Consider the following 17783-nt stretch of genomic DNA (forward strand, 5'->3'; position numbering starts at 1 on the left):
TCTACTAATTGACGATTTTTTAGTTTGTTTTGAAGTACATTTATCATATCTGGTCTTTTTCTTTAAATAAATATATATTGTGAATTATATTTAAGAGCAGTTTTCGACGTCTATCCAGTCACATACACCTGAATTTGTAACATGAAAATGTCTTCAAACAGAAATGTTTCACTACCCATATAATAAATAATACGAATGATTAACGTTACTCACTATTTTTTGATAGCTGAGTGTCATTGGTAACAGAGACACTAGTCACATCACTAACCAAGAGTTTTTTGATGGATAGTTACTAACAGTGGGATTGAGTACACGCGTTTCATACTGTTTGAGACTCATTAAGTTAATATACCTGAATCCCAGCATTAATGTTCATAACGAAATTCGCATCGACTAGCTCTTAATTCAAACGATTAGCGGAGTATCGACTGATCCATTGAGTCCATACATTCTCTAGATTGTACATCCGGAATCAGAGTCGTGAACAGGTTGCACATCCTAGACTGCACAAACAGCTACTATTCAAGTCTAGAAAAACTTGCAATTAAAGACGATTTTTAGGGCAACTTTTTTTAACGATACTCGAATACCGAAAAGGACTGATCAATAGCAGCTCGTGATACCGACAACAGGATAACACAAACACGTATAAACAGCTAGTTAGTGAATCGGGAAATATGAACTCAGAGAAAAACAAAAAGATACATGTTTTATTCAATTTTAATAGAGGAGACAGGTGATATGAAAATATGGGAATCTTGCAAAGAATATTGAACACTACCTTTTTTCTAAAGAAATCTCATGTAGTCTACGTTTTGGTGGACTAACCTAGTGTGAATTCAAACACTAATTGGAAATATCCCGAAGTGTCATACTGAAGAGGGTTTTTATGAGACAATATCAATTCAATAATCATAAACTTACACCCTCACACTATTTCTGAAATTACAATCTTATCCTGTCAATGTTCCTATGCAAAGTATGTGGCTGACTTACGAATGGTTCATTATTGTTCGCTCACTGGTGAATTCACTAAAGTTTGAATGTAGTAAAACTTCAAAACCATCTTGTTTGAATTAAAATATTATAAGATTAATAAATAACAATTTACACTCACTCTTACTTGACAGTCATACGTAGTGACGAAGCTAACATTGAATTTCTAAGAGAGATGTATACTGTCAGGTTGTTTCGACCTTTGTGGTTAAGAGGGTTTTGGAAATGTTGTCATATACACATGATACATATTTAAGTGATTCAAACCCAGATTTCAAAATTAAACAACTGTTTGCTAATGTGTGTCTTAAAACGTTATACCTCTTTTTTATGTGTTTTCGCTGAATAAGAAGTGATCCAGTTTTGATGTGTAGGATACTAAGAAATGAATTTGAATTTGATGTATCCTCTCTCATGCTTCCAGGTAAATCAGGAAAACGTTGAGAATCTGACAAGTTCAGCTTGGTACACAGGAAGAAATTTTTTTACTTTTATTCTTAACTGACTTATTCAGTATAAGAATCGACGTTCCTAGCAGCTCACTAAAAAAAGACTAACACAAACTATCAGCCTTTTTTCCTCAGTAAATCATAGATATTTTTATTAACCAATGAAATTCGCTAGATGAGATGACATTTCTTACATTCGATTAATCAATTAATAGTCTTGACACATAAAACCGAGGCAATGAAATTTCGTTATTAATATTATTATTATTCAATGATTTCTATTTTATTTACCTGCTGTTATTACCAGCATTATTATTAGTTATGATATGTTGCTTATTTCGTTCTTCTGAATTTCTATACAATAAATTTACAAGATGATTTATTTTGGATGATTTCCTTGCTGATATTTCTCTGTTCAATTCTGGTGTAAATGGTCCATAATTATCATTAGTATGGTTATGTTTACAACTATTACTACGATAGATATTCTTTGAATATTCATTTTTATCATAATTATAAATGTTTTTGTCCGATGAATAAAGTTCATATTTATCATGATGTGGATCTAAACGGAATGATTTAGACGGATTTTTCAATCTGTTATCATGTGTTTCTTGTCTTTGATTTCTAGGGAACTCATTATTTGTCTTGATCATTGATTCCATATAATTTTCGCATCTACCATATTTATTGCTATAACAATTATTTCGATTAATGAAAGACCTGTTATAGAAATCATTATAAGCATCTTTGGACTCATCTGTAGTCATGCTGAAATTAGTATAGAAATATTTCGATCTATTCAAACAAATTACAGAGGATGGATTTGGTTTGTTATGTCTATTCTCCATTTTTTTGTAAATATTTATCCAGAAAAATCAATAATTTGTATTATCTTCTGGAGCCGTAAACACAAAGATAATCCTTCACATGCACATGCAATAGAAAAAAAATTTGAAGATTTTAATAATTATTTTCAAGTTTACTCAATCAATTAATGATGAATTTTCGTTATATTAACCTGAAGAAAATTTCAATTATGATATATTGGCATAATGATAATGGTAACTTACTGATTAAACTGGCTTCCGGAGTTGATAATTGTGAATCATACTCATGGAAGCCAAATGAATCTTGTTCATCTCCTTTTACACTACCGAAAGGTGATTCTAAAATTAAAAAAGTTTAATTATTAAAAACGTTTACCTTAGCTAACAGTTTAGAAATAAATATGTCATGTGGGATTAAGAAAACTTTATATTTGCTTTAGGATTCAGTATGTATCATTGCATACTACTGTTGTATAATAAGTAACATATGAGATTATTTAAAATTACTGACAATCAAAAGTAGACAATTCTGCTCACTTTAAATTTGCAGTTTTCCGGATAATAAACTGGTATTACCAGTAGAGGTTTAAGGTGAGAACAAACTGCTTTTGAATACATAAAGAGAGTTTGAATTTTCGTTTGGCTAAAACTTCGATGAACCATAGTATACGCTCTCTAAGACTTTTGTACAACACCACAGAAGTCAAATTAAAATCAATCTTATGATCTGTTTCAAGTATGTATTTGGCAATGGAGGAAGTTGGATGTTTATTATATGCTTTTATTAAGTCATTTGATTTTATTTATTTGAACTGATGACGATAAAAATTTAGTCTACTAGTATCCAGTGAATAGAAGCTTCTCGCTACTAAACTTTTAAAAGAACTATTAAATATTCTGCTTAGCGTTTGTGATGAAAACGATAAAATGAGATCTTCTGTTCACAACGAACAAAGTAACCATTCCATATTATTTTAGTACGATAAAATTTAACTACTAATAAGTAGTTTCAAACGGATGATCAAAATATGCGTTGTAGGATATTAGTTGTTTCATCAGCCTTTGTAAATAGATTAAGGCCGTTTCTTAAACTCGGGATATGAGAACTTCGAGCAGCTATCAACAATTTTCTAAGTTTCAAAGTTTAAGTGTTTCGTTATCAAGTCTCAACTTAGAACATATAATTTTGAAGAGTGTTTTTATCTGATTATTCACAATACACAGAACTTTTTAGAATTTATTTATTCGTCAGAAGAGATAGTAAATGATAAATAACAAGACACAAAGTGTTGTAAAATAATGGATTCTGAGTAAAAGAAGCTTATCAGTTGAGATATTGGCTTATCATGAAATCGGATTAACAATTTGAGCCAAATTTTCTATACAAACTGATATCATCAAGAAAATCTTTGAAAACAAGTAATCATTTATCAATGGTTTCATCGAAATTATTTCACACGTAGAAATTTAGACAACAAAAGACTTGCCACCGTCAAAAGATTATGATAGACAAGATAACTCTGATTCAAAAATAACATTGATGTAAACATACTTCACAGATAATTATTCTTGATACAGAAAAACACACAATATATTATATAATACAGAATTCACTTTCGTAAATAGCAAATTCTTGATCATAAGGTCATTACACTCAGAGTATTTTATTTTAGTCATTAAGTGTCATTGAATTCGCAGTTACTTTGTTTCAAGGTTAAATGCGTAACAATAACAAGGAATGTATGTACTTCTAACTGTTCAACTTGGCTTACTTATAAATGGCATTTTTTGTAAATTATCAATTGATGTAATATCTTAAATGTTACATAAATCAAATATCACAAAGAACATAAATTCATGAAAGAGGTTTTAATTGGTGATAACATAATAAAAATAATGTCAATAATAATAATAATAATAATAATAATAATAATAATAATGATGATGATGATGATGATGATGATGATGATGATGATGATGATGATGATGATGATGATGATGATGATGATGATGATGATGATGATGATGATGATGATGATGATGATGATGATGATGATGATGATGATGATGATGATGATGATGATGATGATGATGATGATGATGATGATGATGATGATGATGATGATGATGATGATGATGATGATGATGATGATGATGATGATGATGATGATGATGATGATGATGATGATGATGATGATGATGATGATGATGATGATGATGATGATGATGATGATGATGATGATGATGATGATGATGATGATGATGATGATGATGATGATGATGATGATGATGATGATGATGATGATGATGATGATGATGATGATGATGATGATGATGATGATGATGATGATGATGATGATGATGATGATGATGATGATGATGATGATGATGATGATGATGATGATGATGATGATGATGATGATGATGATGATGATGATGATGATGATGATGATGATGATGATGATGATGATGATGATGATGATGATGATGATGATGATGATGATGATGATGATGATGATGATGATGATGATGATGATGATGATGATGATGATGATGATGATGATGATGATGATGATGATGATGATGATGATGATGATGATGATGATGATGATGATGATGATGATGATGATGATGATGATGATGATGATGATGATGATGATGATGATGATGATGATGATGATGATGATGATGATGATGATGATGATGATGATGATGATGATGATGATGATGATGATGATGATGATGATGATGATGATGATGATGATGATGATGATGATGATGATGATGAGGTGATTAATAAATTATGTATACTTTATTTTTATTATATAAATATAATTAAGAAATTTCGTGAAACTTTCGCTATTCACATCTGATATTAATACAGAAATTCTTTCACTTTCACACTTATTTACACCGTTACTCTATGAAACCACGAAATCATGACTAATTTTCATCAATCAATAAAATACTGAAAATTATACCCAGAAAAGGTACAGATTTCCTAATCAAAATAACCTTTGACTATGGATCCTTATTTTATGGCTACTTGAATACATCAAGCAATAAATAAGGATCATAGATACATTAATATCATCACTTTTACTTGGAATGTGATTTAGTTATCAACTTATATAAAGTTTAGAAAAACGTTATGATTTTCTTGAATATATACTCACAACACTAAATATATCTAATCATATGCTTAATAAGCTCGTCCATTCATTTTCAGATGTTCAATAAGAGTACAAAAACATGGATTTTCAGGTATTTTTCTTACTATTTTGTTTGTGAATATTGCATATAATTGTGAAATTTTCACAGGAGATTTCATTTGAAGGCTCAATTTTCATGATATTTGTGTTCTTTTTCCAGCAAGTTAGGCTGTTCTATACTGAGATGTTTAAAGTGAATAGATTTGGATAGATTTAGATTTTTGGAAAACACTTACAGTGTAAATTATAGTCTTGTATCTAGAAATCACCTACTAAGTGGACTGAAAAATTACTTATCAAACAGTGTAAATTAGATGTATAACCTCCCGCTGATCACAGAAGTTTCTATAACTTCATTTAATTGAATTATATTTCGCTATAAACCTATTTTAAAGGTTCAAATTATCCTGATACTTAATATTTTGTGAATATTCAAGCAATTATCCCTACTTATTTTCTAGTCGGACATTTTACTAAGCTACTGAATTTTTTCCTGGTATACCCATAACTGAGAATCATTAATAGTAATCAAGAGTACATATTGCTTAAATTGATTTGACTGAATTAAAAAAAAATCCACATACAAGCGTAGATACTATTATAAAATTTATGAAAACTGTTGCTGAATGAAAAATAAATATAAAGGTTATCAACAAAAAACAGCTTGAATAAATGGTATAAATGAACGCAAGGAATATAGCGGTACAAAAACAAATCAACTGACTGATTATTACTATCAGATAGCTGCTTGGATATTCGGATAATGTATATCATTTGAACTTATATTATAATTAAATTATTTGTTTCATATTAAATCAGTTTGCAGATTTAATATATACTTGGAAAATTTAATATGAACAAATTTACTTCACAATTTCATCTGAAGCCAAAAAGAATAGTTGTTGATGTTAAATGCAGAAACTAGGTAACTCGCTTTCTAGAATGATTAAGCAATAGCTTGTTAAATATTGAAAAAACCCATCGATGGTGTTACAATGTATCCACCATTATAAATAATTTGATGTTGTATTCACAATGTTTAACTAATAGATGGTTGAAAGCCATCATCACGAGGCCCTAGAACTAGGTCTCGTGCAATTTGGAGATTCTTAGCAAGTAATATCTGTAATAATAAAGCAACTGATGGCTCACATTAGATCATTCATATGTTATTTAAATGTTTATGTACTATATTATTTTTGCTAGAGCACATACAATCATATTTTATAAAGAGATAATACTAGCAAAACCTGCCATTTGTTATTAGAAGTGCTAATATTAACTAATCTATGCATTAATTCAGTTATTCAATCAACTAAATAAATTTGTAGAAAACAATCATATTAAACTAGTATGGAAATAACTTAGTAACTGCAAATTATCATGTTTTATGGTTGTTTGAGTAGTTTGAAAAAATCATTAAAATGTCAAAATACACGAAATCATTGGTGTGATTAGTGCCATATACAGTTAGTTAAAGAAACGAATTGCCGCAAAATAGTACATTTTGAGAAAAAAACACTGAACAATACAAAGGAACAGATGACAATTACGTTATCCTTCTACCTTTTGAATTGTATAGACTAATATTTGACTGTTGTCAGATAAACTTATTTTCGGTATTTTTCCTGAACTGAAATCAGCGATAAATCTATTAGACGTCATCAAACTTAGATTTGGTTTCTTCAAACTAGTCATTCAAAATCATGTAGTACATATTTGTTCAACAGTGACTATCCTCAACTTTCTATGGTCGAAATAGAGCAAGACAATCGTTATGCGATCCTAGGTTTCCAATGATTTCTCTCATGGTAACTGCTGAGTGTTGAAAACCGTTAAAGGGAATTGTTGAGGGAGAAATCAAAGAGAAATGTAAAACTTATTGACGAAGGTTGGAAAACAGTTAATAAAGAAGTGAACTTGCTTAAACTAGAAGTTCTTTAGAGTTAAAAATTTAAAGACTCATTCTTTATTCTATTTCAGCCATTTCATTAGATCATGTCAATGATCTAATCGCTATGTAAGTTCATACGGTTTAATTAATAATTGAAAACTAGACAATGCTTGGTACCTGTTTCACTGGAATCCTGAAGATTTCACCAGTGTGTATCTAAAGTCTTACACTAGAATGAATATTTATGTCCCTTAGATGTAATAATGTCACAAGACTAATTTGATGATAGCCGACGGTTTGAATTTCCGACATCAGTTAATTCGTGACATAACACAATATACGTTTGTTAGTACAATATATTCTCTATGGCCAATATAGTATATATAGTTCAGATGATATTATTAATATTTGCCAATTATAATTTTCTCTTTAATATATTTAATTTTGCTTATTGTATTGGCGCTACCTTGTTTTTCTAGTTTTGTTCAACTTATTTCAAACAGTTTTTTAAGGCAATAATAAGATGAACATCATTTTATATCGTGGTGTTTAGAGTTGAAAAGTAAGACTTTGGGTTTACTATCTAGTGATCTAAAAGAAGTCCAAACTTAACAGTTCTTAGAGTCCAAATGAGTTGGTATGTATGTAATGTGTACAGTCCGGATACCTTGAATTAAAAAATGTGCTTAACCTTTTTGTTTTATATCAGAAGGGTTTTGTAGATATTATAGTAATTTCAATAGTTGAGATCATAAGTCAGTTAAAGCTAGACCACCATGGAAAACCTGAAAGCACTGGACGGCCGTTTCATCCGATTGTAGGACTCCTCAGCAGTTTTAATTGATTTCACTTTCTTATGATAATCAACTTAATCTCAAAACTGAAACCACGTAAATATATACAATAATATTAAAACATTAACAATAATTCATTATTTTAACAATCATATTGCTTACCTAAATGTTTACCATAATATCTTTCTAAAATAAGTTGATTTGCTTTAGCTAAATCATCCAATGTAATCGGTTGAGTTTTACGACGTATTACACGTTTTGGTTCAGATGCACCACTAAATGATTTATTTGTTAAACTTGATTGTCTTTGTTGAAATCGTTGATTAAATAAATTTCGTTTCTCATTCAAACTTAATCTGTAATAACAACCATAGTATTAATAAAAAAACATTGTCGTCAACATTGTTTTCATTTTCAAATTGTGAAAATTGTGAAACAAACAAACAAACAAAAATCAATTTTCAACATGCATGATTAGCACACTTATATTTTATTTGATCATAAATAGTTTAAATCAGTGAAATTCTTTTACAATAAAATTAAGTCTCCATTCATGCTGGTGTGTTTGAATGTAAAGAGCATACAGTATTAACACGTTATTGGCGAGAGGATAGATGGATAGATAAACACACAAACCTATATACAACACTTTAACATGGTTATGAAATTTGATTAGATTAAAATGAGTAAAAAATATTTTAAATCAAGTTTGAAACTGCAGTTGTTTATATAGACTAAATCGAATATGGTTAATAGTGTAATCCAAGACTCAGATTTCGTCCTATCTGGAATTCATCAGTCGAATGTACCTGTATCCTAAAGTTGTTCACCGTGAGACTCAAACCCAGTACTGTTTGCTTTGAACACTATCTCGTTATGCATTTAGTTACTGAGCCCGAATAATCGCTCACTTGTACAATGGGTATGAGACTTAATTCAGTTTGAACTGGTCTGTATTATCCCGTTATTGACATTTTCGAGTTGAATTTGATCAGTTTTGGTTGGTATATAAGCATCCTGTGAGGAGAAAACTCGTGTTCTGGATTTCACTGCTAACTATATTCCATTTAGTCTATATTAACTTGTGTCATAATGGCTACATCGTGGCAATCGTCACAGGACGCCCATATACCAACCGAGACTGATCAAATATTAACAACGAGATAATTTAAACCACTTCAAATTGTAATAGTTTACTTTATATACTGAATTAGATAAAAGTTATATTATGAAATGCGTTTACATGATTTAACTTTTGTGTTGTCTAATTTATAAAGGGAAAACAGTTTACTTTGATGACAGTAAACGGATTGGATCACTGAGAGACACATTTGTGCTCTATTCTACCATTTGATTCAAAATCAGATGGTCGAATCTAGATCAGTCAGTATGTCAGTATAATCCACGTTAGACTGTGGAGAAGAGCGTATAGACTCAACAGTTACAAACCTAGTCTTTTATATAAATTGAACTGTGATTTAAAAAGAGAAGAAATCGGTAAACTGTTTAATATATTGTTTAAATTAGTTTTCTTTACTTAGAACAGGGTTTCTTTAATAAAAATCAAGTCCATTTATTAACTTATAAGCACATATGAATGTTTAAAAATGAAAGAATAAAACCTAGTCACAATTGATTGATCACTGGGTGGTGATCAATATCATGCTTGTCTAGTCCTTATTAGTGCACATCGAATGCTATCGATCATGTTGCAATGTGGTATGTGGCAATGTTGACTACCTCCAACCACCATATAAAACCTAGTATTACAAAGAAAGGTTTTCCACAATCATCTACTGAAGCTGTACAAATGTATTTATTAACTACTTAACAGATATAGTAGTCTATTGGCTAAAACTAGAAAACTATTTTCTAAGTACATGTTTGGAAATTTCAACTTCCATAAACTGATTGTATAATATTTAAAAAGGTTAAAGAAAAGTAATTAGATGAAATCGGTTTACAAATCAAAAGTATAAAACTTAATTTGTTATTAAGCAAAGATGGATAGTCGCTAGCAGTGGGATCCAGGACGCGCGTTCCATCATTTTTGGGTCTCGTCAGCTGGATGTACATGCATCGAAGAGTTCATGTTCACTCCGGGACTCGAACTCAGTACCGTTCGCTTCAAACGACAAGTAGGATGAAACGCGTGTCCTGGACTCCACTGCTAACCACTATCCATCTTTGCTCATAAACTTAGTAACTTGAAGCAATATCGAGGCAATCCACACAGGATGAACATATCCCAACAAGATACTGGTCAATTGCAGTCCTAAACAACAATATGAAGACATAAGCAAACAATACCAAGTGAATTTAATTACTAGCTAGTTAGAAAAATAGTAATATTGCTCATTAGTGTGAATGAGTAACCCCTTTTATCATGTGATACACATAATTTTATATAATGATTTCCTTGAAGCATTCACTTATATCTATACTATAGCTTTTGTATTTGATTGTAAAGTAACAAACATTTACTCACTAGTATCAGTAAAATAAGCAATAATTAGATATTCCCATTGTGTTTTTTCAACTCATTGTTAAGATAAATAATACAATTCACAGGTATTTTGTTAGACAATGTTATTATTAGTATTATAATTAATGATACATTGTGGTTGTGAATGAATGAAGTAGAAATATATCGAATTAATTTTATCATAATTGTGTTCAATCAAAATTCTTTAGTTAATAATTGATCGTTAAAAAAGGGTATAGTTTCCAACATAAATAGTATCTCTTTAGTTAGAATTCAACTCTGTCATGAATTTTAATGGAACTGGATCAACTTATTCAAATCGGATGATCGCAGATGAATATTTCAACCACAGAAAATGGATATACAATCGGAAACTGCTATCGATTTTTTTTCCATATGGTTAACTAATTCAAATTTATGGTTTGTTATAGACTATGGTTTTTTATGGTGAATTTAATAATCCCTATTTTAGGTGGTTGCAAAAAATTCGATCGATTTGAATGAATGTATAATATACAGGTAACGATTAAATCAGGTCATTCAGATGTAATACAACTGCACGATTTTAATTTATCGGAAATATCCGGAAAATTTGTATAGTGAGTAAAACTCTACGACATTATTCCTCGTAGTTTCACTACAGCAATTAGTAGATTTAGTCATACACTTGATTTTCCGTTTTGAACTCAGATGTGGGCCATGGATTTCCTTTCCTTCTTCAATTTGCCATCAATGACATTCGAAAATCCACATTGAATCAGTGACCCTATCATGCTATTATCCAAAACTATTAATTTAATGCAAGTACTACACAATTAATGTAACACAAATAGATAGAGATTTGGTTTATGTAGAGTCACTAACTGGTAGCTGGGTTTGTTTATTAACGATTGAACTCATTTTCTACACAAACGATACATAAAGTATTACAAATTGACATCACATGGTGTTCTACTAGGAAGTGTTAAAATAGTACCGTCCAAGAATCAAGTTCCTTTATCGTAGAATACCTAAGATATATTCGAAAGTTAATTTTTGAATACTGAAGAAATCAAATTTTACTTCAACCTAAAATAAATAAAAACTTTTGTATATGAGCCCAATAGAACAACATGATGTTAAACTGTTAATTGAAGCTGTCTACTAACAAATGATGATAATAATTAATATGAAGCTGATTAATTATGTATTTACTTCATAAGAATAACAAGAACCTATTCAAATAGATGATCATTTTTCTGGATAACTTAGTGAAAATCTCGAATAATTTCCTCGAAATTGGATCAGCTGAAAGCAAATAAAAAATAAAAACACAAATGCAGAGCTGTTGAGAACTTATTGCGATATCATATTTAGCAAATTTAAGGTTTGCAGCTAATTCAAGATGTGTGCTTTTTCCATATTACTATTGTGGTGTGGCCTACTTATATCCATATAAGTAGTATGTAACAGTGGCCAGGCATAGCATGTATTTCAGTAGAAGATCGATAAGGAAAGAACGGAAACAGAATGCAATTGGTGTGAAAACGCATGAACAATGAAATCCAAGACAATCGACTGATATTTGCAAAGGAACAGTGAAGTTTGAGACGATGGATTGATATTCTGCAAATTAAGTATTTACTGTATGGTTCTCAGATTTTAGTGAGATGCTCTGTAATTTTGTACTCAAATACATTAGATTGTCCCCGCTGGTGTTCTGTTCACTGCAGTATATGTTAGTTGTGATGTGACTTCTCGCTAGTGCTGATGTTTACAGTGTATAGTATCTATTAATATTTGTCAGGACTCTCGTTATTACCTCATTTTATCAGTCGCTTTTGACACTTGGCTACATTGGCGGTAGATGAAACACTAATATATTGAGTTGATGAGTCCTTAATACTCGGATACGTCCGTCTTAGATTTTGTTTCTAGCTAATATTTAAAATATAATTGATTTGTAGTTTCGGTTGATGTGGAGTCCTCATATCCCAAAAGAGACTGATAAAGTACAGTCCTAAAATTCAGCTACATAAAATTACAAATCTTTAAAAATAACAATAGCAGCACTTATTTTAAGAGTGACAAAGATTCTGTTTGCTACTGTTTATTTTAATTAATTATTCATTGAGTTGTTTTTTAATGTCGAGCTATGTAGCTCACTGGTAAGAATTTTTAAGTGAACAGCAACATTAAACTTTTCACAACTCAGTGAAGTACTATACATCGATTAGTACACTCTTGTAAGGCTCAATCTACTTATATTAAAATAATTGCCAAGTTCTTATAATATAGCCTTTGTTTTTCTAATTAATTGAACTCTAGCTCAGGCACTAAATTACAGTCAAGATTGAAGTATATTCTTCAAGAAGTCATGATCCATGTAGAAAAATAGTTTCATAAAACTATAGAAAAATGAAGGATAATTAACAAAACAATTGAATAAACTGTTTCTCATATTATGGTTATTGTTTAGGTGAATTATATTCACAACACTTATATTACTGGATGAATCATTCACCTTTGAATTATTAGATCAGATATAAATTTCATAAGTAAGGATCTATTCATTATTTAAGACTTAATTATTAAAGTAGATATAATTTTTATAGATTTTCTAGTTTATTCTTTAAAGTAAATTACTAATATAAAGATTCTAGCAGAATAGCATGAACTCCTTTTATTTCGTAGGTTCTCGTCAGCTAATTACAACCTGTGATATTTAAAATCATAATTAAATAATGGATTTAAATTACTTGCATGAGAGGGTTTGGTTGGAAGTTATACTGAAGACATATTAGTATAGTATAGTAAGAGTTTAAAAGTATGTTGAATAGACTGAATATTGTAAATATATACCTTATGTAAAAGAACATTCTACAACATTGATTGTGACAACAGTTCAATGGGCCAGAAACAAGTGATTATATAATGAGTAAACATTGATAGAAATAAAATGAATAGAGCTCAGTTGATAAAATAAAATAATGAATTTGGAAGATAGTCGAAATAAAACTCAATAATGTAATAAATACAAGAAAGAGTAAAAAGAAAAGAAATTCTTTTAATGCAGCGAAGGGATATTTATCACCAAGGCAACAAAAGATTAATAACCATCTCCTTTTGGACACACAAGTTAGGTTTTTGATGCGAGAACCTACGAAATAAAATTAATTTATGCTAATTTTCTAAGAAACTTTGTTCTTGTTCTTTTTCAAAATGATAAAGGGAACTATATGTATGAAATTACTAGTACACTGTAAATGATTAATTAAAACAGAATTTATTATTTCTATTAAGTAATTAATTATTATTAATAATTTTTTTTTAACAAATTCAATTGTACTATTAATAATTAATTTATTGAACACGTGAATTCATTTATTTTTACATAAATCATTTCACTACTCATAGTTTACTTAAATATATTACTTATAAAATGTACTTTCATTATTGTATATTTTTGTAGCATTATAAATGAATGAATTACATAGGAGAGTTTTATTTATTTATAAAGCCTTTATGTGTGTGTGTACATATATATGTTATTGTTAAAGTTTATATTGCTACCATTTCTATGGAACGTAGTTACTACTATTATTACTATAATAATAATAATAATAAGTATTATTATTATTATCATACAAAATTATGGAGAAAGTTTGATTTTTTTGGAAAAAAATAAGGTTAAAAATATTCTATAGTCATTGAATGCACTTGTGCAACTTCATGTTATTACAATGGCATAGTTTAGTAAAACAATATTCAATGTATAATATATATGTAAGTAGACATTTTTCTAAAAATATTTTCGAAAAGATTTAAAATTAATTTATTAATTGTATAGTGGAAAGTTAATTGAGATCTACCACAATCTATGTCATTATCAGTATCATTATCAATATTATCTAGTGAAAATCATATGAAATATGTTCTTGAATTCAATAGAAAAAAAATTCTGGTGAGACTATAATTTATGGACAACCTTTGAACTAAGCTAGACTGATCATGAGAGTGTCCAACTAATTGCTATGACCAAATGAGGAATTCGAATTGTGTTTTACAGTTGATGATTAACGTTAAGAATTAGATTTTGGGTTTTCATCACAAACTGACATCAGCTATAATGCCAAAACTTTATTTAACTAAGTTGAATGAGTGAATTTCGCGCCAATATCCGAGGCCAATTATCTTATACCTTATTGGTTCGTCCATAAATTATTTTTGTTTTTATTCAATTTAAAGAAAACATCTTAATTTATTCTTGATGAAATACACAAACTGATTTTGAATTAATCTGTCATAATTGGAATAAAGAAAATTAATTTCGAACCGTTGGATGCTGGCTCAATGGTCTAGAGGTTAAGCGTTCGCGTGCGAGATCGTTAGGTTTTGTGTTCGAGTCGGGATCGTGGATGCACACTGCTGAGGAATCCCATACTAGGAGAAAACGGCCGTCTAGTGCTTCAATATTTTCTATGGTGGTCTAGCTTGAATTAACTTATGAATTCAATTATTAAATATTTATAATATTCACAAAACCCTTCTCTGATTTAAATAATCTTTTGAACGTTTTCAGATATTATTTCCACAGTTTTATATTCAGATATTAGTTAATATATTTATATTATGATTGACTAATTAATATTTGATAGATATAAAGTAAACAAGTTGATCAAGAGGTCAAATAACTTAAGAAGGTAAGTTGTTGCAATCAAATTTAGAAGGATCTGTGAAACATTCGATATAATCAAAAAGGTTTCACATAGCTTCCTTTAACAAAACTTTTGTATATTCTGATCGTTGAGTTATAATTAGTATGAGTGATCTACAGCACGTAAAAAGTGTATAATTAAATTAACAGACGTTGAATATGCAATAAGAAAGAATATCTCGATTTAAACTGACTGACTACAAATGTAATCCTTCTCTTATAGCTACCAAATATTTCAGGGCTTCAAATAGAAGGTGTTCAAAAACTGAATCCTTATACAAAATTTTATGTCAGTCATTTACTATTACTACGACTGGTTTTTAATTTTAAAAACCTTCTTTGTTGTAAATTACCGAATATTTTCCCCAACTTGTTGGGTATGAAATCAAGCTCACAAAATGCTTGAAATTTTGAGACACTCATTGCACATCAAAGTTTCACTCTGACACTAATTAAGTAAAAATGAAAAATATAATAGACAGAAGCATTAATTAGACCAAAAATGTTCATTGTCATTCCGATATTACTTAATAGATCATACTTACTAGCTGAATTGTAAAATTCTGTTTTAAAGATTTCGAAAGGTCATTTTTTCCGAATAGACTATAGATAAACTATTAAACAGTAGCAAGTACCCGAAAGATAACTTAATGATAGGTAACATATAAATTTATTGTATTCAGAGATTTCTGCCGAATTTATTGAATTTAATCGAAGTGAATATGTATTTCACTTATCAAGAAAGTCTATATAATTATGTTGACAAAAGAAATGTGATGAATCAATGAGTAAACTGTAAATATTAAATGGTAGCAGAATGTTAGCCAATGATACTTTGTCTCATTTTCGCTACTTCTATGAGTCTCCTAGTTAAATCAGAAAATTGATAACATTATAGTCACCACTACTGAATATTTAATTGGTGGAAATAACTTAATCCTGAGGGGGATGATACGTCTCTGATTTTGAAACCGAATGTCTCGGATTCAAATAACACACAAATATCTGGTTATTAGTTTCAGTCACCTAAAACTGATTAGTCAGTACCCTGATGATAGTTAGATCATCATTGTATTTTGTAAATATGTTTAACAAGTATTGAAACAATTACACTTTGACTGAGTGCTAAGCTAGAATTTTATTCAAAATGCTAGCAGAAAATGACCTAGTAAGAAATCAACTTGTTGTTATACGGACATTTGAACTGACATTAACTGATAAATAACGTCCCTGGATTAATTAGTGGCTAATTTTTCAATACAGATAACTAAAATCTGTAGGGTATAATGTTGGCTGATGGGAATTATATATAAATGCATTTAAAATATCAGTATTTCATTTTTATCAGAGTTGGGGTAAAGTAGCTAAAACATTCAGTTGTTTTGACAAACATATAAATTTTAAAATTAGTGATTGAATGACCTGAGTTAGACATCACAAAACACTACCATGAATTACGCATTCATTCGAAACGTGATCTGAAAAACACATACTTTATTATCAGTAACTAAGCTACATGTAAGTGCAATAGTGAAAGATTTAATTGAGCTGTAAATGATTGTTACGTATAATGATATTTTTATATTTCAAATAATCGGTACCACCATCTAGAATTTGACTGAATGAAAGATATGTTTTCAACTTGAGTTTATTACATTAGTTAACCATGAAAATATTTCTTAGTATAGGTTATTAGACCTCCCTGGTACAACATTTAATAACTGATATAAGCTGGATACTTTTTTGTAAACAACCTCACAACAGTAAGCTATCGTTCTTTTCCTTTTTAGCTCATGAATTAAGTGTTATAAGAATGATTTAAAAATATTTCTTCGTTAGTCTCAATCTGATAAAAATCGGAGCATCTTGAATTATTCTCAAGTATTTCAATGAAACGATTTAGAAGTAACTGCTCTCAGTTCGTCGTAAAAAATAACAAAGCATTTCCAGTTAACTTGAGGTGCATTCTTCTTGCTTTTCATTGAATTATGATTACAATCACAGTTAGTATAGTTATAACGAATGTTTTTTCGACTGATCGAATTACATATACAGTATTGTAACTACCTATTTATGTTGGTGTAAGGTAGTGAAATTACTCTATATTATTAAGTTTATTCATACAACAGAACGGCTACATAATAGAGGTTGCTGGTTAATTACGTCTTTTGATTGAACACTGGTTTGAAAGTAGCTCAGTGTTAGAGTTTTAATCGCTGTTCACTGGTAGAAAAGAAGATCATTGGTTCTAAAGCCATATAGAAGACTAATCAATAATCAGATTGAACAATACCACTGCCCTCTTAATAACCATTTAACCCCATGGGTTTCAACGCAATACACATGCCAGTTCTTTTGGAAGATATGACAAAAGTCTGATTGTAAGCTATCATGAAGGATTAGCCTAATCTGTAACTTAAAAGGTTG

General features: G+C 29.6%; 1 protein-coding gene across 2 annotated transcripts in view; it reads right to left on the reverse strand.

Moving 5' to 3' along the window:
- Nucleotides 1–17783, reverse strand: part of MS3_00001958 (uncharacterized protein) — a 94275-nt gene that overhangs the window by 56986 nt on the left and 19506 nt on the right. The window contains exons 4-6 of one of the 2 annotated variants that reach the window (XM_051209482.1): nucleotides 8338–8531; nucleotides 2519–2614; nucleotides 1737–2466 (exon numbers count right to left, since the gene is read on the reverse strand). In XM_051209482.1, coding sequence (XP_051074938.1) covers nucleotides 1737–2296 — 560 coding nt within the window. In that variant the 5' untranslated portion in view covers nucleotides 2297–2466; nucleotides 2519–2614; nucleotides 8338–8531. The remainder of the gene's footprint in view (nucleotides 1–1736; nucleotides 2467–2518; nucleotides 2615–8337; nucleotides 8532–17783) is intronic. The other variant, XM_051209483.1, reaches the window with a different exon arrangement.

This window comes from Schistosoma haematobium, chromosome 1 (assembly GCF_000699445.3).
Source record: "Schistosoma haematobium chromosome 1, whole genome shotgun sequence".
Lineage (NCBI taxonomy): Eukaryota > Metazoa > Platyhelminthes > Trematoda > Strigeidida > Schistosomatidae > Schistosoma > Schistosoma haematobium.